At 44.7% G+C, this 26,523-nt stretch overlaps 1 protein-coding gene across 3 annotated transcripts in view; it reads right to left on the bottom strand.

The window, feature by feature from the left end:
• HEATR4 (HEAT repeat containing 4) overlaps nt 1–26,523 on the bottom strand; it is a 265,168-nt gene that overhangs the window by 28,475 nt on the left and 210,170 nt on the right. For 2 of the 3 annotated variants that reach the window (XM_029598645.1, XM_029598646.1), the window contains 3 exons: nt 18,548–18,737; nt 14,704–14,779; nt 8,728–8,899 (listed from right to left, as the gene is read on the bottom strand). In XM_029598645.1, the coding sequence (XP_029454505.1) occupies nt 8,728–8,899; nt 14,704–14,779; nt 18,548–18,737 (438 nt within the window). Of the gene's footprint in view, nt 1–8,727; nt 8,900–14,703; nt 14,780–18,547; nt 18,738–26,523 lie in introns of those variants that run through there. The other variant, XM_029598647.1, reaches the window with a different exon arrangement.

Below are 26,523 nucleotides of genomic sequence, written 5' to 3'. Positions count from 1 at the left end.
CAGACCATCAAGGCCTTGAAATCTAACAAGGTGCCCGGTTTAGACGGTTATACCCTGCAATTTTATAAAAAATTTGCAACAGCTGTGATATTGCTCCTGACAGCGCTTTTTAATTCTTTGGGAGAGGGCCATTCCCTACATTCGGGAGCGAATGTTGCAGGCATTACTATATTGGGAAAGCCGGGGAGAGATCTTACAAAATGCGGTTCATACTGCCCGATATCACTCATAAACGTAGACCTTAAGCTCCTGGCTAAGATCGTGGCGAAACGCCTGAACACAATTATTTCCAGGCTTATCCACACTGATCAGGCTGGATTCATCCCAGGCAGGATGGCTGCTGATAATTTCGAAAAATTATAGATCTCATTGAGAGGGTTAAGGGACAGGAGACCCCAGCAGTCCTGCTGTCGATTGATGCCAATAAGGCCTTCGACATGGTGCACTGGCAGTTCCTCTTCAGCACTTTGAAAGCCATGCGCTTTGGCCCGCAATTTGTAACGAGCCACAGGCCAGAGTGAAAGTAAATGGTACCTACACGGAGCCATTTGCGATCACATGGGGCACAAGACAGGGTGCCCTCTCTCCCCACTGCTATTTGCACTCTTCCTTGAGCCCTTAGCCATTCAGGTAAATCAAAATCAACTCATAACAGGAGTTCTTATTGGAGAGGTTGACTATAAAATGTCAATGTTTGCAGACAACGTCCTATTTACTGTAACAAACCCAGCCCACTCCCTTAAAGAAGTTCTTACTGAATTACATCATTTCTGGGCGGTGTCAGGGTTCACACTAAATGAGGTCAAATCCGAAATCCTTAATATCACCATTCCTATTAGTGAGCTACCTGGATTAAAATTCTCATTTCCTTTTCAATGGGCAAAACAGAAGATTAAGTATTTAGGCGTCCAAATTAGCAACAATCTATCCAAACTGTTTCAGCTTAATTATCACCCCTTATATGTAAAATATTTGGGGATTTGGATCGATGGCCTGCACTGTACCTTTCCTGATTCGGCAGGATTTCATCGGTAAAGATGAATGTACTACCAAGACTGGGCTGCCTTTTCCAAGCCCTGCCAATATATATACCCACCATATTCTCAAAAGATGGCAGCAGAGAATTTTCTCTTATATCTGGAGAAAACAGCCCCCTCTGATATCTCAACTGGTTCCATTTAGACACAAGTTAAGGGGAGGACTCGGGGTACCCAATTTTAGTTGGTATTACACGGAAGCACCACTGAGGGCCATATTCGACTGGAATAGGAATACGGAGCAGAAACAGTGGGTAACTATATAACAATGCCTCACTGGTAAGATGCAGCTTTGATCAACCTCGGAAGTCTTGGCTCCCAATACAGTGTATGCCACTGGTGACCCAATCCACTTTGCGGGTATGGGAGACATGGAGGGAGAGACTAGAGGGTAACAGAAGATATTTGTATAGCTCTCATGTATATGCTAATAGCAGTTTTCCTCCAGGGGGATGAAAATATTATGTTTCTCATATAATACTAGGTATACTGGGCAAGTCTTTACAAGGAATACTGTTATTATAAACAACTACCCAGGATAATATTCATTACAATGGCAAGCAGGGATATAATCAATGCCCGTTACCAGAAAAGTGAAGGACAGCATAAGGACTCATACTATGTTGTGCATATATCCTGTGGGACAAGTTATAAAAGTGTTGCAAAAAAATAAGACATGTTCTGGTTATAGACAGAAATGGGCCTAGGTGAACAGAAGTGTCACACTACCAGAGCACATCTGTGAGCGCTTGTGACTAAACTCTAGGTAAAGAAACCAATAGGTAGTGTTACAGGAAGAAATGCCCAAAAAGGTATATAGGGAAAAATAGAAGGGGCTCACTAAATTCAGTATATTGGGTACAGAAAAATACTTGTGCAGAAGCAGCAATAGACAAACCAAATCTTTTCTCAAGTGGGAAGGGATTGTCCTGAAATACTTATTCCAGTTTTGGTCCGGAGATAAACTATCTCCCTTCCCTAAATTGCAGGAGATCTATGGCTTCTCAGAGGGGGATATTTTCCCCTATATGCAGCTTAGACACTTCCTTCTGTTGGAACAGGTAGGATAAGATTTAGCACAAGGCAAGACACAACTGGAACACTGGTGTGATCAGGCTGATACACTCCAGGCGATCTCTCAAGTGTATAGCTATATAAATAAAGACCCCCCAGTAAAGCCAGCATATATGAGAGCGTGGGAGGAAGATTTAAGAAAGGAGCTATCAGAAGACACCTGGGATTCTGTTTTCTTATATACTAAGAAGAGCTCTCCATATACCGCTCTCGCTGAGAATAGCTATAAGATCCTTTTAAGGTGGTACTGTACTCTGGATCCATAAATTTCAGCCGTCTTGGGATCCCTGTTGCAGGAAGGGTTGTGGCCAGATTGGTACCTTTTTCCACATGTGGTGGTCATGCCCACGGGTAATTGAATTTTGGACGGATATTACCCACATTATCCAGACAATTAATGGGGAACGAGTGGAGTTAACCCCGGAGTCAGCTCTTCTGAATTTACCCATTGTGGTCTCATCTGAAAGGGAAAGGCCCACGCGTTTAATTATACTCGCAGCATGAAGCGAAATAGCACTGCGTTGGAGGTCCAATCATTTACCCACAATGTTGGAGGTAAGGGAAGACTGTGCAAGCTATGCCAATTTTATGAACAGGCTACAATGGTCAGGTCGGGGAGATTCCAATCTAAACAACCCTGGTATCACCTACTAGCCTGGTTGCAAAGGAGCGCTGCAGGGACACCAGATGCAGCGACTCGGGCCTAACCACCATCAACATACCGCTGGGCTTAATGTATTCACTGTATTTATTTGATGATTGTGCAACCTTATGCAGTTATTGTCTTCTCTTAGTCCTACTCGGGGGGTGGGTGGGAGGCGGGGTGGGGCGGGGGGAATAAAACTTGAAACTGTTGAGAACGAATGTAACCTTTATTACATATTTGTTGTATAAACATTAGTTCTTTATTGTTCTTCAATTCAAGTATGCTTACGTTTTCAATAAAATTACAAAGAAAAAAAGAAAAAAAGAATCTTGCCCACCAAAGGCCAGGGAAGAAACACATACAACAGGATGACCATCGGCCAAGGCAGAACTAAGGCATCTACTCCCTCTGCTCCTCTTTCTCGTCGGCGATTGAAGAAATGCAGAGCCTTGGAATTTTGGAAGGTTGCCATCAAGTCCACGCATGGGGTCCCTCACCGATAACAAACAAGGGACATCGCTTCCTCATACAGCTCCCACACCCCAGGGTCTAGCTGCTGGCAACTTAGTAAATCCACTTGTACGTTGTCTGAACCCACTATGTGCGAGGCTGCCAGGCGCTCCAGATACTGTTCTGCCCACTCTACCAGAAGCTGGGCCTCCTGTGCCAAGGAATGGCTCTTGGTACCTCCTTGGTGGTTGATATAGGTCACCGCTGTCACATTGTCCGACAAGATTCTCACCGGCCGGTGCCTCACCAAGGGGAGAAAACGCTAGCAGAGCCAGACACACCACCCTGGTCTCTAGATGATTGATGGACCAGGAAGCTTCCTCCAGGGACCAGTGGCCTTGCACTGACTGATGCTGGCATACCGCTCCCCAGCCGAAGAGACTGGCATCGGTAGTAACGATCGTCCAGATCGTAACATCAAGATCCAGTCCTCGGCTCAACTTGACCTGGCGGAGCCATCAGGAGAGACTGGACTGTACAGGCTCCAGTAGAGGGAGAGGTAGCTGATAATGCTCCAACAACGGATCCCAGCGAGACAGTAAGGCTGACTGCAGTGGCCTCATGTGAGCAAAATCCCATAGAACCAACTCCAAGGTTGGCAATGCGCTCCTCGGTAAGGAACACACTCTCCGTTTTTTTGTCAAAGCGCCCCAAGGAAGTCCAGATTCTGGGTAGGAACCAGATGAGTCAGCTAAATTGACAATCCATCCCAGCGATCGGAGACGTCCAAGTACCAAATCCACTGCCTTCTGGCAAAGGGATTCCGACTTCGCTTGAATCAACCAATCGTCCAGATAGGGATGAACCAGAACACCCTTCCTTCGGAGAGCCGCAGCCACCATGACCATCACCTTAGTGAAAGACAAGGGCACTGTAGCAGGTCCAAAGGGGAGAGCGCAGAACTGAAAGTGTTCGCCCAGATTCATGAACCTCAGATATCTTTGGTGATCCGATCTGATTCCAATGTGCAGGGAAGCCAGAAACTCTCCTTTGTGGACTGCCAGAATCAAGGTGTGCAGTGTCTCTATCTGGATCCGAGGAACCTTCAGCACCACGTTCACCCTCTTTAAGTCCTGGATTGGGTGGAATGTGCCCTCCTTCTTGGGGCCGATAAAATTAATTGAGTAGAGCCGAATCTTCGTTCGTCTGTGGGGACGGGGACAATGGCTCCCAACTGACTTAGACGTCGGACGGTGGCCCTTACTGTAAGTTCCTTCTCCCAATACGAGCAGGGGGACATCAGAAATCAATCTCTTAGTGGGCGAGCAAAACTCTAAAGACCCACTGGTCCACTCCTCATAAAAGAGAGATAGGCGGCCTCCTATCTGTGGAACCGAAGAGTGGACCAGACTTGCCTCATTGGGAGGACTTGGCGCCACTGCCTCCCTGGGAAGATCCATCTCTGCCGGGTCTATGACCTTGAAAGGAGTGAGATCAGGACTGTTGCTGAGCGGAGACTTGTCTTGGGGCCAGACCCGAGGGTCTGGGCCCCCGGAATCTTTGATTCCCATTGAAGCGGGAATGAGAAGATGGGAATCTCTTGCCTTTTGGCCTTTCCTCAAGCAACTTATGGACTTTATTCTCACCCAGAAACTTGATCATTTCCTCAAGGTCCTTACCGAAGAGTAATTTTCCCTTAAAAGGCAAAGATTCCAACTGCACCTTGGAAGAGATATCTGCCGACCAATTTCTCAACCAAAGGAGGCGCCTGGCCGAAACCACCAACATTATAGTCCGAAGAGAGATCCTGAGAAGGTCATATAATGCATCAGCACTGTATGTCATGACGGCCTCCAGCCATTTCGCCTGGACAGCCTCAGACTCTGACAAAGACTTGTTGCCTTGCAGCTGCTGAACCCAGTGAAGACCAGCTCACAGCATGAAACTGTCACACAAGGCGGCCTGAGCGCTAAGAGCAGAAACCTAAAAAATCTTCTTGAGGTGTACCTCCAGTATTCTATCCTGAAGATCCTTTAAAGCCACTGCTCCGGTGACGGGAATGGTGGTGGTCTTGGTGACCGCAGAAACTGCAGCATCCACCTTGGGAACCTTGAGCAGGTTGAGCGCCTCCTGAGGCAATGGATATAATCTGTCCACACCCTGCTAATCTTCAAATCAGAGTATCCCACTCCCAGAATAGGAGAGCACTGACCAAGCTATGAACTGGGAAGGACTTTGGGGGAACTCAGAGGCCAACCATGACCTAGTCCACTGCCCCCAGGTCAGATTCCTGCCATGGGATCTTAATGCCCAACTCCTCCAACACAGCCGGAATAAGTGGACTCAGCTCCTCCTGACGGAATAAATGCACTACCTTAGGGTTATCAACCTCGACGAAAGTACCCTGCATGAGGATCAGCTCTGGATCCAGGGGACTGACCCTTGGCCCTGACTCCTGGGAATCCACTCCCTGGGCCCTTTTGGTATCCAAGGTGGCCGAGGAAGAATCCGTGTCAGCCGTGGGCGCCTCAGCCCTCAGGAGCCGCCGGACACTAGGGGCCCCTGTGGATGCAGGGGTCCTAGACTTCTTGGTGGGCCACCCCAGGGCTTCCTTGGAAGCACCTCAATGTGCAGCCTTCCTGGCCTTATAGTCTTAAGGAGCAGGAGCATGAAATCGGAGGAAAAGGAGGAAGAGGAATCCGATTGATCCCCGGGGTCCTCATTGCTCTCAAGAGGGCTCCCAGCTTGCTGACAACCTCCCCCGGAGGCCTGGGGCTCTGGAGACAAAGGGGGAGGGAGATCACTACTCTCCTCCACGGCCCATGCTGTCGACTGAAAAGAAGACAATATGGCCACCGTTCCCGCACTTAGTGGGAACAGATACTCAGGAGTCGACAGCGCCGATGGTAGCTTCCCCAAGATGCGGCGAACACTGCCCGTGTCGACCGCGTTCCTCCCCAATGGCCCCTCCCCCCCAGGGAGGCATCAGAAGCAAAGACCGGTGCAGGAAAGATGCGACCACGTGTCCCTGCAGGATGAACAGGCTGCACCACGCAGCATCCGCAAGGGAGACCAGACTGAGCGCAGCGCACGGAAGAGAGGCTGAAGGAGCCGGAGGAGGGAGGAAACAAACCCTCAGATGTTGTCTGCCAAAAGACGGGGCCCAGGAGAAGTGAAAACGCGCTGCCCCTATGCCGATCCAATGGTTCCCCCTCTCTTTGATTTATTTTTAAGCCAACTTTAAACAAACTGAAAATAAAAGAAGAGGGCACTTTCCTTAGAAAAAGCAGCAGGCTCCTGAAGAGGCAACAGGCTCCGATGATCCCACAGGGCAAGTGATCTGGGACCCCTGGGTATCAGCCCTGTCCGGCCAGGGATTCGAGCAAAACAGGGTCCCTGACCCCCTGTTCGCAAACCTCACAAACCAGATGACCCCACCAGGGCCTAACAATCTTCTGGGAGGTGAAGACAGAAGCCCATGGGCCCTTTCTGACTTTTTTTTTCTCCTAGTCAGACTACAGGCTTTGCACCTCCACTATCTGCTGGAGACAGAGAAATGCTGAGGGACTGCAGTTGGCACCTCATCTTAAGTGTCAGTGTCAGTAAAGTTTTCTCTATCTTCATCTGCTGGAGGGGAGGCAAAACCCAGGAGCCTGGACTGATCTGGGTACGTACAGGGAACCCAGTTTTATGCATGTAAATGACCTATTGAAAATTGTCTGGGGCAGGGTTTGTACCCATAAATGTAAGTACAAAAGCGATTTCATGTGTACTTTTACATCGCCTCCAAAGAGGTGATCCAGAGGGTAGGGAGGTGAGGAATGAAATCATTTATGCACACACACTTGATTTTCAAAAGTATGTGCCTACACCTACATGTACACAGTTATACCTTCTCCTGAGTAGGTGTAAATGTGTGTATGTTGGTATTGGTTCCACCCACACCCACGAGTTTTCAAAGTGAACTTATGTGCATGAGTCCACTATGAAAATTCGGACTAAAGTTTGCATGTACTTTCTACACTTATTTATTTATAGCATTTATAGGCTGCCTACACCAAGGCCTGAAGCAACTAGGGGGAAACATACACAATAAAATGCATAAAAATATAAAAGACTAACAGTATCAAATCAGCAATTATAAAATCTAAAAATATCAAAAATATAAAACACTAGCAATATCAAATATCAGTCCTATGCAGGCCACTGAAAGTTACCCTCATAATTAGAAACATGACTTTGCAGTGTCCCACTTGGATCCCTACTAAGGAGTGTGACCTAATAGCTAGGTCAGGCACTGCCATCTTCACCATAGTACCCTCACTAGAGGCTGCTGTAATGGTTTATTTCTGCTTGCATATTAGTCAATGAGCCCTAGTGTCTGTGTGGAATTTTGAATTTGGAGTTGATGGAGAAGTTTTTTCCTTTCATTTTTTTTAAAGTTTGTATATAACAAGCCCAAAGCCTTGGCTATGGAGTACTAATCAGTAAAGAAATTTATCTCAACCCACAGTGAGTGGATGATAATTTCTCTCTCTTATTTTGTAATTTTTTTGTTGTGAGGAAGTTTTTATTGAACCCTTCCTACCCAAGAGACCAACATTGGGAAAAGGCAGAATATCAAGATGTGATTTTTTTCTAAGTCATCCAGGTGGCCCTCAATCCCCAAGGCACTTTGTTCTCCATCCAGCACTGGCTGCAGGAGAGGTTTCAGAATTGTTTGAAACATGTCCTGCAACCTGAGCCTTCTGAGTTTCAAGAATTTGGCTGTTACAGCCCTAAACAGTAAAGGCAATCCTTATGTTTATCATTTTGAGACATTTTCATGCACATTCTGCACACCAACCAAATTGAAACAGGCATTGTTTTTAAGGTGGAAGGCAAGCTGCCAGGCATAACTGCATAAAGAATTTCACTTTTAACCTGTTTCCTGAAAGGACCCCAAAGAAGGGACATATCTTGTTTGCTCTGCAGAACCACACTGAGGGGACCTTACACAACCACTGGGCATGTGCAGCAAAAGACTTTACTTCAGAGCTGCTGCACGCCTGTCCTCAGAGCTGTTGGATGATGCCACCAAGATGAGAGACTGACTTTCCTACTTGTCCATGGAGAACAACTGTTCCCTTCCGGCACCGCACAGCTCTCAGTGATTTGAGCTGCACTGTGCCAAGATTCCTGCATTGTTTTCAGAGTGCTAGGGAAGCCTTGGGGTAAGCTCAGGGATCCCTTGGGTTCCAAGAACACAGATTGAAAAACATTGTCTTACATTATATAAGTAGTCTCTTTCTTCTTCCAACCAACTACGCGCCCTTAGCAGCCTTTTAAAACATAGCAAGCAGAAAATGATCCACAGGGCAAATATTTTCTAATGAAATCTGTCTTTATGTGAACAGCCTTCGCTTTTTAATACAACATGTGCTAAAGGGCTCTAATTAGAGAATACTCATCTATGATGATGGGTTATGGTGATGCTTAGTATCCAGACATAAAAACAAATCAACCTCATATACACATTACCAGAGAAAGAAGCACCAAGTAGTCCTGCCAGGTCCTTAAATCCTTCTATTTTGTCTTTAATATCTTGTTTCTTGAAAATAATTCTGTCTGCTTGTTCACGTTCATTTTCTATAATCTCTTCCAGTTTCTTCACTCTGGCAATCACATTATTCTTTTGGCATAGTAATGAAAGCTGTAATAGAGCAATTAAGAACATATGAAATTGCCATACTGGGTCCATCAAGCCCAGCAGCCTGTTTCCAACAGTGGCCAAACCAGGCTACAAGTACCTGACAAGTACCCAAACACTAAGTAGATCCCATGCTACTGATGCCAGTAATAGCAGTGGCTATTCCCCAAGTCAGCTTGATTAATAGCAGTAAACAGTGCATCAGTAATCCACATAAATCAATGCATGAAGGTTTGGAAATGATCTTTGATGTTCTGCTCTTTGGGTTAGTGGGAGCCATGAGGTTTACACAAAACCATGTGTAAACCTCATGGTCGTGAAGTATTTAAAATATTTGTTAAAAAGCCACTTGAGTGATGCAAAGAGATCTAGTGTTCTCATAGAAATAGTGGGGTAGATTTTAAAAAGGTGCATGCACTACCCAGCGCGCGCACATGTACACCCAATTTTATAACTTGCACGCGTAGGCACACGCAAGTTATAAAATCAGGGGTCGGCGCATGCAAGGGGGTTTACAATTGTGCACCTTGTGTGCGCCGAACCACGCTGCCTTCCACCTTTCTCTCCCAGGCCGCTCCGAAATCGGAGCGGCCTGGAAGGGAACTTCCCTTCCCCCTAATCTGACCTTCCCCCCCAAAAAAATTTTTATTTTACCTTTTGCGCCTGCCTCTGGCCGACTGCTGGCACGCGATCCCAAGCACAGCGGCAAATGGTCGCTGTGCCTGGAGCCTCTGACCCCGCCCCTGCACCGCCCCGCCCCTTTAGTAAAGCCCCAGGACTTACATGCATCCCGGGGCTTTACGTGTGTCACTGGGCCTTTTGAAAATAGGCCCGGCGTGCGTAACCTTTTAAAAATCTGGCCCAGTATGTTCATGCTGTTGCTGGGCACAAAAATGCATTGGATAATAGCATGAGCATGGTACTTACAAAGAGCATGTTAAATAATGTAAGCAAGCTAAACTGAACATATGATGTTCTCTTTTCCTATTGACTCCTCCTGCTGCCTTTTAAGGGGTATACAACTAAGCCTGGTACATGAGGGTTGCTTGTTAGTGCAGAGGAAAGAAGTGGGAGAGCCAGTACATTGCAGAAGAGGAGATCAAAAAGAAGTAAAAAGTTCCAGGCTAGTAGAAAAGTGACATGACTGCTTGTTTAGAACCATCTGTCTTCTGTGTCAATAAAGATCATCATAGAGCGGTGTGAGAGAATGTGGTTAGGGACAGAAGAATGCATGCAAGAGGGAGATCTAGAGAAAATCTGGCCACCATGACTGAGAAGGATATTGGCATCTGACCATTACCCCCTCTACGACCACCTTGTAATGAAGGCATCACAACAGCTGCACTATACAGTCTGCTATGCTTCACAGCTCACCGACATTTATTTATTTATTTTAAGTTTTTCTATACCGGCATTCACGATAAATATCGCATCATGTCGGTTTACAATTAACAAGTAGATAGGGAACAAAAAGGCAATAAATAACATTGATCTAAGTAATAATAATAAAATAATAGTAATGGTAGTAAAAAACATTAAACAAGAGAAGGCTAAGGAATGCAGTTACAATAAAACAAGGGAGTAATATAACTTGGATCAGAGAAAAGAAGCAGGGGTTTAAATATAGATAACAATATGCCAGTCAATGTGCTTATAGCGTTGAAGAATTGCCCTTATGAGGTAGGGATATTAATTACTATGATTAAGGCAAAGTCTGAGCGAATAGGTAATAATGGAATAGGTTCAGTTTAGTTCAGGAAAGGCTCTGAACTCTGAGTGCAGACATGAACTCTGCACTCAAACCAAAACAACTGGTCAAGTCAAAAATGCTTTAGTAGCTCAGACTACTCTTCAGCCACAAGTTTCTGAATTCCAACAGTAGTCTTTGGCAACATTAATACTGTCAATGCCAGGAAAACCTTTGTCCTATGGGAACCTTTTGCTTGAAAAATACATTTACGTTGTGTAAACCAAGGTGGATTTATTTTTGAAGTGCACAAGTGTGTGTCAGTGTGTGTCTCTTCTGCCACATCATATGTAAACTGGAGTGAAGGCTTCCCGCTATACTTCGGTATAAAAAAATAATATAAATAAATAAATAAATAAATAAATAAATAAATTTCTCTCTCTCTCTCTCTATCTATCATTCTCTCCTTCTTTTTCAATTCTCCCCTGTCCTTCTACTGTTACTGTTATTTATCATTTCTAAAGTGCTACTAGATTTACACAGTATTATACAGATACACATTAGAGACAGTCTCTTCTCCAGGGAGCTTACAATTTATTCAATATCCTGCTGATGCATTCTATGTTTATCTGGGGAGGGAAGGACTGGGGATGGGGGGAAGTCCACTACCCAGTCACTGCTCCTGGGACAAAGTACCCTTTTTGAGGTCCCTGCTTATGTGATTAGCCAGAGGGTGTGACTGGGCCCCCCCACAAACAAACACTGATATTCAAGATAAAGTATCTGAATGCCTGAACTGCTCAGTAGCCCCACTAACCACAGAAATGATAACGATGATCTCGAGAACTGTACTAGTACCTTTGATCCTATCCATTGCTACATCAATATGAAATTTCTGTGCCTTGTGCATAGTGAGATGCGGAATAATGCTTAAAGAGTTTCTGTGATATGTCACTGCTTTGTTTATTAAGACCTATTTATGGTATGAATATGTTGATGTGTGTAAGAATTTGTGCAGAATGTGCTTTATTTTGGCAAAGAAACATATAGTCAAATATATTCATCCCCAAGAGCCTACGGATACAGTTGTACAGGGTCAGCATCTGGCCATGGCTTTCATTTTTCAGGCCCCCCCTGATTCCAGTTAGCAAAGCTTTCTCAAGAGCATGCTCAGTTTAGCATGATCATGCAATTTAGTGGACCCTTGCTAAGCAACATTTTACTAACTGGTATTAAATAGCACTCAGTTATTCAGCTCTCACTAAATAGCATTGAGTGTGAGCATACCAAATTATTTAGCATGAGCTTCAGAACTCCTCATTTACATATCATGTTCATTCATTTACATGCATGGACACATATATTTTTGTGTCCTCAGGTATAGTACGTACATTTTTGTGTCCTTTAACATGGACACGTATATTTTTGTGTTCTTTAATATGCACAGTAAAACCTTCCTGCAGAGATTGCTAATTTTAGCATGCAAAAAAGGCCTTTAACATGCCTATTGCATAGGCCCTCATGTCATGGTCAAGACTCTAGTTAGCTGTCACATTTAGGAACTGTTTCTTGCCCACACCAAATGAATGCTCAATGAGATATCATCATGGCAAAATAACTGAGTTATAAATAAATTCCCTAGGTGGGGAGGGGAAATAAGTAGTCATGTTCTGAAAGCAGGAAGAAACTTCCTCGAGAGCTACTTCTAGGGATATTTTTAAGTTACACTCCCTGCTAGAGGAAAAGACCAAGAATTTAGCCAGTTAGGTGCTGATAGTCTTAAAAAAAGATGTGATGTGCTGGCCTATCAGCCTAATTCCCAGCCCCCATTGTATGTGTTCAAAATGGGCCCTGTGGGACTGAGTATCCCACCCTCCCAAATCCCTCCAAGTGCAATTTAAAAATAAAAATAACACAGATTGCATGCAGGCTTCTCTACTAACTCCCTCCCCATTTAGCCAAAATCTTAAATCAATGCCCCTTCTTCCTTCCACCACCCCACTCAAAACCTTCCACCAACAACTGGTACCTTTGCAAACCCTCTTCTGCACCAGGATCTACTGTTAGAGCAATGCTGCAAGCCACCAGGATTATGCTACAAGTGTACCGTGATCCTATGCAGAAAGGGGTTTTCAAAGGTATCCAGTGGGTGGGTTAGGATTAGGCGGGAGGGAGGAGAGGACCTTGATTTAAGGTTTTGGCTAATTGGGGAGGAGGTGGAGGAATGGGGAGGAAGGCATGCAACTTGCGTTACTTTTATTTTTAAGGGATTTGGGGGGTGAGAGGAGGCTTGGCCTGGCAGAGCCTTTTGGATACATTCAATGAGGGGCTGGAAAATGGGCCAAAAGGCCTATGTGCCACATTTTTTTTAAGATTATTGCCAGTTTACTAGTTATATTCTTTTGAATATAGCAGTTAAGCTTAAAGTAACTGCTCCTGGAGCTGGCTAGAGTTAGCTGAAAAATTTACTCAGCTAACTCCTTATATCGGACTTAAGTGAGTAAGTTTCCCTGCAAACTCGTCCCCTCACTAGAACGCTCCTAAATATCCATTACTTATTTGGCTAATTTTTAGCCAGATAATGACTCACAGCTAAAAGTTAGCTAGCTAAGTACCAGTGATATTGAAGCTCAGCATTTAGCTGGATAGCTTGTGAGTTATTCAGCTAAATGTCTTTGAATATTGGCCTCTTAATTTTCCAGTGCAGTCAGTTACTTTCTAGAGGTGGGACTCAGCAGGAGGAGGAAGGAAGAAGGAACAGAGGTCAGTGGGGAAAATATGACTACTAATGAAAATAATAAAAATGTGAGTCCAGAGGCCCTCTTCAGCTGCTCAGGGCACTAAGTAATTGGTTTTCTTATGCATAGCACCAGCTCTTTAATTTTCACAACACTAAAATACACTTTAGAATAGCATAAAGGTACAAATAGCTATTACACTAAGAGGGATATTTTTCAAATCATTTTACTCAGGTAACTATTATGGTTGCCAATCCCCCACCTTCCCTGAAATGGCCACATGCTCCTCCCCTTTCCCTCTTACTTCGACACCTTGCACCCTCTCCCAGTGCTGCTGGCCTGACATTTCATTCTCACTGACCTTTTCATTGGGTCTGCTCTGAACCTAATCTGATTGGCGGCTGCAGCAGAATTAGCTTATGAAGTTGTATGGAACCAAGGACAGAGTCGGCAGTGGCTTTGCCTCTTTCTAGCAGGAGATAGGGCCTGGCAGAGGAGCATGTGCTGACTCCATCCTTTTCCCCACTCGGAGTGGCCCCAGATTACAAAATAAAAGATTAGTGGGGCAGCAAAGAAGAAGCAAGGGAGGCTAAAGATTAGCAGAAAACCGGCACTTAAATAGTCTGATTTTCTGCTGGCCTCTTTAAGAAAGCCAGGCAAGCTGGCCAAATATCAGTTGGGTAGCAATCCTAGAAACCATACAATTACCCTGGTAAAATCAGTGGCTGAAAATTGGCCTCCCCCTCTCTAGATAAAAGTACCTGTGCTGTTTTACAATATAGCTAGTTTTTCTCACTCTGCTAGGGCCAGGACCAGGGCAGGGAGAGAGCGGGAGGGATTGGCAATTAACTATTACTATCGTGTATATAGCACAAGACATACACAGCAGACACATATTTGAGACAGTCACTGCTCCACAAAACTTACAATCTATTCAAGACACATAAGAGAAACTTTATTTATTATAGAAACGGTTAACTCAAGAAGGCCATAATCAGAAAGAATCTAAAAAGGTCATGTGATGATTTCATTTTGAAATCCCTGCATGTACTTTTTTGTGCAAAGTCTGCAGGTCGAGAAGTTTCTCTGGCACCAGCTGGCCCCCGAACTTTCAAGTGAAACTCCACAAAGAATTTCCCTTTGAAAAGTCAGGGGCTGGCTCATGGGCACAAAGTATCTGTGGGCCTGTAAACAATGCAGGAATTTTACACATTGACATCTTCATGTACAAATAGTGGTCTTCATTCATGCCCTTTGATCTAATCTCCCAGTTCAGACTGAGAGGCTTCCGGCTGCTACAGCTTCACTAAGGCTGAGTGCGGTGATTTTTCTAATTTGTTATGCTCTCCAAATAGGTTATGTTCTCCTGTTCTTGCTTTTACCTGACTTTGGATCTTCTGAATCATCTCACTCTGAACAGGAACAAATATAAACGTCCCCAACGCCTCGTTCAACTCCCTAAAACAGAAGGCAACAGGAAACTGAATGGTCATCCATGGCGGGTGGTCCAGCAAAAGGCAAACAGCTGTAGACTTGTTTCTTCTAATGACTGAACGCAGATCAAAATACTTTTTCTAATATGTCAAACTAAATTTCTGGAACCTAGCAGTTTCTTCCTGCTGCCTTGGGCTTCCAGCTCAATCAGAGCCAGCTATGGCCACCATGAACCCTCATTTGTAACTATCCAATGTTATCGACTTCTTACAAAACGCCCTCTCTAGCTGAGCCATCATAGTAACAGTAGTTGGCCGAGGTCACAGATTATTGGGGTTCCTTTCAGAATCTGGTATGCGTGCTCCCTCAGTCTGGCCATTAGGTATTACTATATAATGACTGAGACTCCCTGTGTAGGGGCTGTGAACACTGCATCCACAGTATCCATGGCTGGTCTGAGTAGCAAAAGTCAGGCTCAGAAATCAAATCCAGGTTTCCTACATGGCATGCACAGCAATGCTACCGAGCCACTGAGCTGGCCCATATATTTAAATTAGTTGCAGCACACACTTCCTTCCCTTCCTTCATAGCTCTTAGTTAATGCATACCAGTGTTTTAGTTAGGTGCCTGACAGTTCAGTAATTCTACAAAAGAAACTGGTGGTTGGTAGGGATGGAAAGAATGGGGTATGAAGAGGGAACAAAATTCAAACTAGGAATGGGAGTTGTAAAGAAAACTCGGCCTATGGACTAGGCGCACAGTGTTGGGAGGGCAATTTTCAAACGCCATGAATCTGGGTAAATACTAATTTATAAGGGTAAAAGGGCTGTCTGAAAACTGCCCACACTTTAGCTGGCTAAAAGTATACACAAGATTCCACAACTCTCATACTTTTAGCTACACGAGGAGGTGTTTCTGGGGGCATGTTTAGGGCAGAGGAGGCTAGTAACAAGCGTAGATTGAAATTTAACACCTATCTGCATTAGTTTCCACGGGAAAAGTATACACTGAAAAAAACAGGTGCAAATGTCTGTGGTCCCTTTGTCCACAGGGTAATTTTCACAATGAAGTAGATGCATACTTTCACTTTGTAAACTTGTACAAAGACAGCTGATAAAATGTACCACCATCTGTGCTTAGCAGAAGTGAGGATTTATAGTAGAGCAAACCTATGGCTCCCCAGAAGCAGCCACTACAGACAGGGCCGGTGCTAGCTCTTTTGCTGCCCTGTGTGAACAATTACTGCCCCCCCCATCCCAGCCCCCAGTTCATCTCCCTCTAGTAATCTAAACTTTAAAATCTGACATTCCTCCCAACCAGGACTACCCCTTTTCCTCTGGAACCCATGGCCAGTCAAGGGTATTATATGTCAAAGTCGAACCTTAAAGGCCCACCCACACACACACGCACAATTAAAAATTATATAGTAACAGATTTTATATTAAGAAGAACATTCTAAGTATAGTCTTCTAAGGTAAAATATCACTTACAACAACCTGTATATTACATTTACATGCATTAATTACTGTGATGCCAACCAGAAAACCCTGCAAAAATACTCATATGGTATTAGGCCCTGCAAAAATATCCATATGGTATTGGGCCTATTGTAATGCATTTTGGATGTGGGCTTGACCCTCAGAAAGCCTTGAATACTCCCATACCAAATCAGCACTAACTGCCATCACTCAAACAATAAAATCTTATCTATGAAAAAGTTACACTGCAAATATAAACCAGCTCCTAAAATACCAATACACCACTTACTAGGAAAACAGAACAAGCCAAGCTGCTATACATCTCTACACAGAAAATACATGCTAGCAGAATACCTCACCTTGGTCACACATGCAGAACACAGACAGTCCATCACTAAATAAAAGTCCATCACAGAATAAAAAGAGACCATAAAGTAGAAATAAAAATTTGCTGGCAAAAACTGAACTGGAAACTCCAACAAGGCACACTCTCTATACAGTGCAACAACAGAAACATCACCATTCGTCATAAAAACAATAAAGTCAAGAATTATAAAACATCAATCATAATAGCAAAACCATATTAATAATGAAAATAAATATTTCAAGATATATACATTGGGATTTTTTAAATTTCCCAAACACCAGTAAAATATTTCAAATACTACCCAATAATTAAAATTAATAAGGATAAAAATAAAATATCCTGCTCTTCATATCGGGGAACTTTTGGTTTCCAGTCACCTTGAGATTGTTGTGGATTAGTGGGGAAGGGAAGGCACACAAACTTTCTCCTTTCTCTCTCTCATATATGCACATACACTTTCTTTCTCTCATACATACTCATGCTTCCTCTCTCAGATGCACACAGTTCCTTTCTCCCATGTGTACACACACACACATATACCCATGCTCCCTCTCACACATACGTTCACCCAAACAGATGCTCTTTCTCGCTCACACACACTCCCACACATTCATACTACCTTTCTCATATTTTCCTTCTGTCTCTCTCTCTCACACACACACACACTCCCTTTCTCATATATACACACACACACACATGTTCTCTCAAACACAGGGGCTTCACCTTTTCTTCCACTTGCTCCCCCGGCAGCCTTGGACTCATCTCTTCACTTTGGCCTCCATCGGATCGGAATAAGGTGGCCTCCATTCCATTTTGGCTGCTGGTGAGAAGGGGTCCGCTGGCAGCCTGCAGCCTCTTCTCTGCTTAGGCTACCAGTGGATGGGATGAGGTCTACTGGATAACCCATGCCGTCACTACCACAGACCTTTCCCTCGTTTTTTATCCCCTTCCCTCACTACCTCAGCTCTTCTTCCCCTTTCCCCTCACTATCTTGCTCTTTCTCCTACTTTTCATCCCCTTCCCTCCCTCCCTCTAGATATTCCCTTCTCATACTACCTCAGTTCTTCCCCATCCCTGTCCCTCTGGAGATTCTTCTCCCCCGTTAGTGAGTCACTATCTAAGCTTTCGCCTTCATCCCATCTCCCTTCCTCTATAGGCTCTGTCCTCCCCTCTTCTCACCCCTTCCTATGCTTTCCCCACTTTCTTCTGCTGGCTCCCTATGACCTTCCCCCACCTTATCACCCAGTCAATTCCAGCTTCTTAGTTCTCCCCAAGCTCTTCCTCCTGCCACTCCCTGGTACAGTAGGAGCCGCTAAAAGAGACTTGCCAGCTCATATTTAGTTATCAGATTGAACAGAAGTAACCTAAACCCCTGCCCGATCTGGTGCATCAACTCCAAGATCTCCCGTGCGAGATGGCAACAAGAGCAGCAGCAGCATTTGAATGAAATCATCTCCTGCTGCCATGGGGCCAGTCTCATGAGAGGAGCAGCGATCTTACAGTTCTTCTCGCAAGAATGGCCCTGCGGCAGCAGGACATGATGTCATTCAAATGCTGCTGCCGCTGCCCACTGGTGTGGAAGATCTGGGTGTAGATGCATCAGATCAGGCAGAGGTTTGGGTTACCTCTGGCCAATCCAATAACTAAATCTGATCTGCTAAGTCTCCTTTAGTAGCTCCTATGCCACGGGCAGTCTGCCGGCCTTTCCTTTACTTCGGCATACGCCAGGCGGCCCTGCAGCCTTCGTTCCATTTTGGCTGCAGGTGGCCCAGTCGCCGCCCCCTCGGAGCCACCGCCCTGTGCAAATGCACAATTTGCACAGTGATTTACACCAGCCCTGACTACAGACTGTATACTATTAGCTACCAGTACAAGAGGAGTCAGAAAAGAGAAAGGGAAGGAAAAGAAAAAAAGAATGACAGAAGAGAGGAAGAAAAGAGAATTTACTTTCTGACCAGCGGGTGGGGCTCTAGGAGCAGACACTTTTGCAAGATGGCCTGCACATCGATGCCTTGCAGTTGGAGGGCAACAATGCTGCGACAGGCCTGAATACGTATTTTAGGATGTGACTCATGGCGAACAGCCCAGAGTAGAACTTCTTTCAGTCGCGCACTCATCTGCCCTATTTGGCCCAGTGCTGTGAAAACAAAGAAAGCAAAATTAATGTTTTTAAAACTGAATATTTATGGTACAATCATAGAGGTAGCACAAAAGCTTATGAAAGGGCTATGCCTTCCTGCAATGAGACAAGATCCTCATTGGGAAACAACAGCTACTGAACAGCAAGAACTGGATTACTGCCAACCATTCAGATGCTTGCCGGAATGGTAAACTGTTTTGTGCCAGTAGACATATAACTGGCTGGTCAAGAGGGCAGGCCAGGAAAGTGCAACTCTGCAGGGTCCGATACACATACTTGGGAACTTTCCGGATTTGACCCAGAGACTCAGGGTTTAGAGATCTGCCTCCGGGTCTCTGGAAGAGCACCCAGGATCTCTGGGGTCCCAGAAATCTTTATATCTGCTCAGTTGCAGCCTCTTCCTTCAGTCTATGCTAAGGAGATGGCCCCGCGCTGGGACCAAGGCAGGAGAAAGCTCTGCTGCCAACCCTCTGCCTGAAGATTGGTTCTAGCTATCACAATGAACCAATCAGTAGTGAGAGGCGGGGAAGCACTGCTAATCCTGTATGTATCAGGGTAAACAGATGGAGAGATGCAAGAGAAACTGTACATGCAGTGTGATAGAGTGAGAGATCCAAAAGGGGGGGGGGGGCGGGGGTGAAGGAGGAGAAAAACTGTGTATGTTGGGGGGGCCAGAGAGAGAACACTTGAAAACCTGTGTGCATACATGGTGGGGGTGGGAGGGTCAGTGAGTGGAGAGAGTAAGATTAAGTGCTGGGAAAGAACAGTGAGAGAAGAGACTAAAAGAGAGTGTGTGGGTAGATTTGGAGGAGCAAGAATGTGGAGGGGGTCAGAAGAGAGGGGCAAACAAAAGAAGGGATAAAAATGTATGTGTATGGGGGGGGGGGGAAGCAATGAGAAGACAGTCAGAGAAGAGATCAAGAGTTAAGGGAGGGAAGGAAAAGGGAAAACAAGTGTATGTGTGATGGCTGGGGGAGAGAGAGCTAAGAGCAAGAGTGTAGGTAGAAGAGAAAGGGGAGACCAAGAGTTGGGATAGAGAGGAGAGAGAAATATAGAGGAGGGAAAAGGCGATAGGAGGAGAGAGGGTTGAATTAGGGGAAGATGAGAGCAAGGGGACAGGGAGAAAGGGGGAGAATGGGAAGGAGAAAGAGAAAGGATTAGAAGTACCAGGGACAGCTGGAGATGGAGAAAGAGGACCCTGGGTTGGGGGAAGGAATCCAGGGTGATAATACAGAAGAAAGGGGATGAAAAATGGAAGAGGGAGTGCAGGAGAAATGGGAGGAAGAAAGGTGAAAGCAGGATGAATAGGAAAAAAGCAGAAAGAGAGAGAGAAAGAAGGAAAAGAAAGTATTAAAGTATATGTTACTGAAGGAAAGAGCTAAGGGAGTCAGAGAACTGAAACAAAAAAAGATAAATGAAGGAGGACACCAGAGAAAGACAGAAAACAAAGGAATAGAGATAAGGACAGAGAATGAAGGAAAAAAAGTCCGAGCCAGAAAATCAAGCCAGAGATACCAAAAGTTGGAAACTATTTATTGTCTAATAGAGATCATAAATTAAGAAGAAAGAAGTTCCGTGGGGGAGGGGGTGGAAGAAGAGAAAGTCTGTACAGCCTGCCTAACCCCCACCCCCACTTATCTCAGGGTGAGCAGAATTCAGAAGTTCTCAGGTATGCAGACGCATGGTGGTTAGTGGCAATCAAAGAAACAGTGCAGGCCCTATCACAGCTCGACCCCTTCCTGCCACATGGGCTTCTTTTCCAAGGAAACCTACCGTAGACAGGGGGTGGGGCCACTACAGGGATGTGAGCTCATAGGCTCTGTGCTAATTCTTATATTTTGCATATCCAATAATACTGTTCTCTGTGGATTACAAATTATATAAATAATCATTTACACCATTTCACATTCAAATGTAATTCTTCACATCAAAATATACAATAAAACGGAAGCTTATAAAATGCTATTTGTGATTACTCCAACTGCCTGCTGAAGAAGTGCATTGGGAAGTAGAGAATTGCCAGCTGAGGTGGGGCAAGTCTTCTTGATGTGTCTCAGAGCACAAAATTCATTAATCCAGATGTAACCCTTTTTTCATGGATTTCATTGTTCACCGTAGATCCTTTCTATGGGGGGTGAAGGCACTGGTGTGGCTCTCCCTTATGAGTTTGTATCTTACTGTCACTGTCTTGGTTTCTGTGAATCTGTGCTTCAGGGACAGACAGGCTGGACATAGTTGTGGGTATTCAAAATAAAATTTACTGATTTCTTCAGAAGTATAATCAATGTCTTATCAATAAATACTATGTCAATTTACAGCTGGACTTAAACAGATTACTGACTCTCTCTGGTGTATGTATCCTTTCTTTCATGTTCCTGGGATAAGGCTTATCATTCCTGGATTGAGTGAATAAATTATTTCAATGGCCTAGGGGAATCCTATGGATGAAGTAACCTCTATAGTCCCAGAAAAATCCCGAGTCTTCAAAGTTCAGTCTTCTTCACCCCTAACCTGTGTCCCATGGGTAGAGATCCTATAAAGGGTCTTTGAACAGTCCTGCTTCTTTCTTCTGACTCCTTCTGAAGTGACCTCTCTGAAGGAAAGGTCAAGTGTGAGCCCAGTTTCCCTGTGAAGAGGGGTGAATCAAAAATCTCCTCACAACCAAAATGGGAAAAATACTGAAAAGTCCAAAAACTCAATCTAGGGTGACACTGTCACTGCAGCTCTCCCTTTTACTTGGAAAAGAGCTAGCAGGTATTCAACTTCCTGGCATCCAGATCAGGGGCTTTGCCCTTCACCAGGACTCGACCAGGGCTTTATACCAGACAAAATTCTTAAAACAGTCAAAAATCTTAATAATGTCTCTCTTCCAAAGGAAGGCAGATCCTCACAGGCAGGGAGTGCACTGAAAGGGATCTCCTCTTAACATAATGTCAAATTAGGTTGGTAGGCCCTAACTCAGACAGGGAAACCCAAAAGAGATCCTTGAAAGCTAAACCAAAATGACCACACACTCGATGGGCCTAACCCCTGCCTCTCCCCCATTCTAGACAAAGATCAGACCATCACCGACAGCCTCAGAAGAAAGTGCTGCAAAGAATGTTCTGTACCTCTATCTATAATACCAGGGCAGAGAACTAGGACCATCTATGGGAAGACCAGGGGACCCCTACACAGGCATGATTGAGAGCCTTCCCTTCCATGCTTCTGCTCCCTATTGCAGTCCATTGCACTTGGTTGTGGAAGTAGCTTCCTTAAATTACAAACTCATGCACCATATATGGGAATGCTGTAGATATCTTCACAACTGCCTATGATATATTTATATAGATTTATAGGTACTACCTTATTACAATCCTGCATGAAAATAAAGTATCGCTTAATCCAGTCATCTACATGCATATTAAAAATTTTTTTAAGTGGAAGATGGCTATTTCATCTTTGGCCAAAGTACCAATCATGGTTATTGTGCTTTAATTATAATCATCAATGCTACCATCCCACTTTTTTATATTTGCATGTAAAAATTGTCTATAATGGTTGGTACTTTGGTCAAAGATGAAATAGCCATCTTCCACTAACATTTTTTTTTTTTTTTTTTAATAATTATGCATGTAGATGATTGGATTAGGCAGTTCATTGAGTTTATTTAGTGAATGTGATTATTTTGGAGATTCATAGTAGAGCATTCTTAGTGTGGAGATTATTTAAATTGGTTTGAAAATAAAGTACAGCAATCCCTCAATTTATGGAAGAGACGTGCTTTCACAATTTTTTCTGTATATAGAAATTCCTTATTTTGAAACCCATTTTTCGGTTGACTTCCATTATAAACCTGAAGATGCATTCCTATGGGTAAAAAAGACCAGAGATATCAAAACAAAAAATTGTTTTATTTTTGTTTTACAAATATATCAGCTCAAATGTGCTTTTGCTGAGTATGAGACTTCTTTACAGAGCATGAAACTTAGATAGCAGCTACAGAACATCGATTAATATCAAGTCATTAACTCTTAGGAATTTATTTTATTTTAGTCTTATTATTTTAGTATATAAGTTTTACCTGTGATTATTATGGTCTTATTAGTTTTATTTGACTTTTACTGTAACAGCTAAATCATTTATCCTTTCTCTTTATGTAGTTTTTAGCTGTTCCTATTTTATAAATATTCTGTTTTCGAATTTTAATTGTAAACCATTGTGAAGGCATGTCTGATGTAACGGTATAGAAATGCTAATAAACTAAACTAAACTAATCTGTGACCATCTTCTATCTCACTCTCTGGATCATCCACCTCATCCCATAGATAATCTTTTTTTGCTTGTTCATGTTTTGGAGCTTTCGACAGTCTGCTTTCTTTAGCAAAAAGTGCATCCAAACATGGCTGCTTTGAATGCTTCTTCTACTCCCTGTGCATCTCCCTATTGAAGCTGAGCCTATCATTTACTCCTCTGGAAACTGTGTTCATGATTGAGATCATTACTCATGAGGCTCTGCAAGCCAACCTCAAAGGGGCCGATGCAAAACTGTTGTGCTGAAAGCAGACGCTGAGTGTACAGTGCCCGCTTTCCTAACGTGCTCCAGGCACCTCTCCAGGGGGTGCGATGCAATATTTAAATTAGGGCTCGCGCCACCTTGACAGTGTGTGCCCAAGAGAGGTCTGCTGTTGGCGGCTGTCCGCCAGTTAAGGAAACGGACGCTGAATTTATCAGCGTCCATTCTCCCAACCTGACTACCAGCACTGGAGTACAAAAATCAATATTAAAGCATCGGGCACTTAATATTAATTTATTCACTCCTTCATTTATTGCCGATTGGTCCCTTCATTGTCACATGTAAGTGAAAGGACCAATCACATTTCAGAAGGCTGTTCTGAAAGGGGATTGGTCCTTTCACTGACAAATGTCAGTGAAAAGGTCTAATGGGCAATAAGTGAAGGAGTGAATAAATTAATATTAAGTGCCCGATCCTTTAATATTGATTTATTCACTCCTTATAGTGCTGGCAGTCAGGTTTGGAAAATGGATGCTGAATTTATCGGCGTCTGTTTTCCTAACCCATGGATGTGCTAGGGGTTCAGGAACTGGACGCTTGTGAACTGAGCGTCCGCTTCCTGCACCTGACTGCCGTGCTTTTTTTAAACTTTAAAAAAAATTTTTTTTAAAGAGTTGTTCCTTCTACTTAATATCCCAACGATATTAAGTAGGAGGCAGTACAGAAAAGCAGTTTTTTCTGCTTTTCTGTACTAGTTTTAGGAGCACTCAGCAATTAATGCTGAGTTAATTTCTGATTGCTAAAATGTGCGTCCTAGATGCACATTTTTTTTGCATTGGGAGTGAATAGCTAATAGCCTCATTCACATGCATCTGCATGTGATGAGCGCTGTTTCACTCCGCGTTGGACGCGCGTTGTAGAGGCGCTAATCCCCTTATTGCATAAAGGAATTAGTTAGCGCCTATACAACCCGCGTCCGAGTGCACTGTATTGGTTCGGCCCCAAAATGTACAAAGACCTCATTTAGGTACCTGAGCTGCTGAATAAAATTATCAAAGAAGAGGGGTACAAATCAGATCAAGTTTTCAATATTAATTAGAAAAACCATGCCTGGAAATGATTGCCTGATAGATCTTTTATTGCTAAGAAAGAAAGGTCCATGCCAGTTTTTTGTATTTGTTACCCCACCCCCTGTATTTCCTCCTTTCTGCTTTTTCTTCTAGTTCAGTCAGAATCAGGGCTAGGGTTTAGTGCCATAAGTCTTCACAAATATACAGATACTGTTTTTTCCCCTGTTCTAACTGACATACTAAGGCAGATTTAAAAAAAGTACGCCCGCGCGTAGTTTTGTTCGCGCGACCGGCGCAAACAAGAGTACGCCGGATTTTAATAGATACGCGCGTAGCCGCACGTATCTTTTAAAATCCAGTGTCGGCGCATGCAAGGCTGCGCAAAATTGGCAGCCTGCCTCCGTTCCCTCCGAGGCCGCTCCGAAATCGAAGCGGCCTCGAAGAGAACTTTCCTTCCACCCCCCTGCACCTTCCCCTCCCTTCCCCTACCTAACCCACCCCCAGCCCTATCTAACCCCTCCCCACCTTTGTTTGAAAAGTTACACCTGCCCAAGGCAGGCGTAACTCAGGCGCCGGCCGCGCGATTCCCCGGCCCGGGAGCAGTTTTGGAGGCCTTGGCCACGCCCCTAAAATGCCCCCGGGCTGGAACCATGCTCGTGGCCCTGCCCCCGGATAACATGCTGCTGCGACACGCCCCCCAGGAAAGCCCCGGGACTTACGCGCGTCCTGGGGCTTGCGCGCGCCGCTGAGCCTATGTTGAATAGGCTCAGCGCGTGCAGGGGGAACGTGGGGCAGGTTTTCGGGGTGTACGTGTGTATCTTACGCATGTACCCCTTTGAAAATCTGCCCCACTGTTTTTTTCACTGTTCCTATTCTGCAATGCAGCAGCAGACCTGTAGCTAAAAGCCTTAAATTAGGGCTCCTTCTGTAAACCTGTATCACAGGCTTAAAATATGGCCACCTGGTGTAACCCTTAATGATGACCAACTTCTTCCTCCTTTTGCATCTGTGGACCCTTGAGTTAAGGCAGAACTGGTGCAGCCTGCAGGGAGGAGCCATGTAGGTTCCCACCATTGGCAGGTGGACCAGGGTGAAGCAGAGACCCAGCGGGACCTTTGCCTATACCAGCCCTCGTTCCCCTCAGATTGATTCTTTGGGTTCCGGGGCTGGCAGGTCTTAGGTGGGATCTCTGCTGGTGGCAGAAATAGTGGTCCTTGGTAGCTTGGGTCGTAGGCTGGCAGAGGTCAGGCAAGTCCAAGGTCTGGGCAATAGTCAAAAGCAGGTAGTGCCCAGACGTATCTGAGATCAGGCAGTGGTCAGATGCATGTAGCGGTCAGGCGAATCTGAGATCAGGCAATGGTCCTAGGCAGGCAGCAGTCAGGCATATTCGAGATCAAGCAATAGTCAGAGGCAGGCAGTGGTCAAGCGTTTCTGAGCTCAGTCAATGGTCAGAGGCAGGAAGTGGTCAGGCATATCCAAGATCAGGCCAAGATCACATCAGGAAGCCATCTGAGAGGAGAGGAGTAACAGATAGGCAGGGCAAGCAGGCAAGGAGAAGAACAGAGGGCAACGAAGAAGGAGATGATGACTTAAGACAAGGCTGGGACTTACAACAAGGCTGGAACTGAAGACAAAACACTGAAGCAACACGCTGTACTCTGGAGTAGGTGGATCTGTTGTTGAGGCATCGAAGCAGAGCCAACAAGGGCTTTTTATAGGCCTCAGTATCTGACATTATCCAGAAGTGCTGTGGGGCTTTTCTTGCCACAGGCCCTTTAAATCAGGCAGCATTAGGTTTGCGAGCACCTAAGGGGAAGTACCGGTGATTGCGGTCGGCGGCGTCCTGCCTCATGGAAATCAGGCAGAATTTTGTTGTATTAGAGCATGGCGTTCCGGCAGGAAGGCTTTGGGAATGTCAGGGGCCAGCGGCCCGACCAGGAGGGTGAATGCGGTGGACCGCAGAAGCAGCCAGCAGACTGCCAAACACAACTCCTCCCTTGGATCTGTGAACATTGCTTCCACAGCATCTGCAGCCTGTTATGATTATGTGAGAATGTGAACCCCTGGGCTGAGATGAGAGATGTCTCCGCCCATAGGGAGGAGCCCTGTGAGCCTCACTGTCAGCAGAGACTTTATTATGAAGAAAGGAAAAGTAATATCCACAGAGTAGTAGATGAATAGGTACAGTCCTGTGCTATGGGAATTACCCAGAGCGTAG

Source organism: Rhinatrema bivittatum, chromosome 4 (genome assembly GCF_901001135.1).
Source record: "Rhinatrema bivittatum chromosome 4, aRhiBiv1.1, whole genome shotgun sequence".
In the NCBI taxonomy this organism is placed as follows: Eukaryota; Metazoa; Chordata; class Amphibia; order Gymnophiona; family Rhinatrematidae; genus Rhinatrema; species Rhinatrema bivittatum.
Note: the sequence above shows the minus strand (reverse complement) of the source record. Positions and strands in the feature narration are given on the sequence as shown.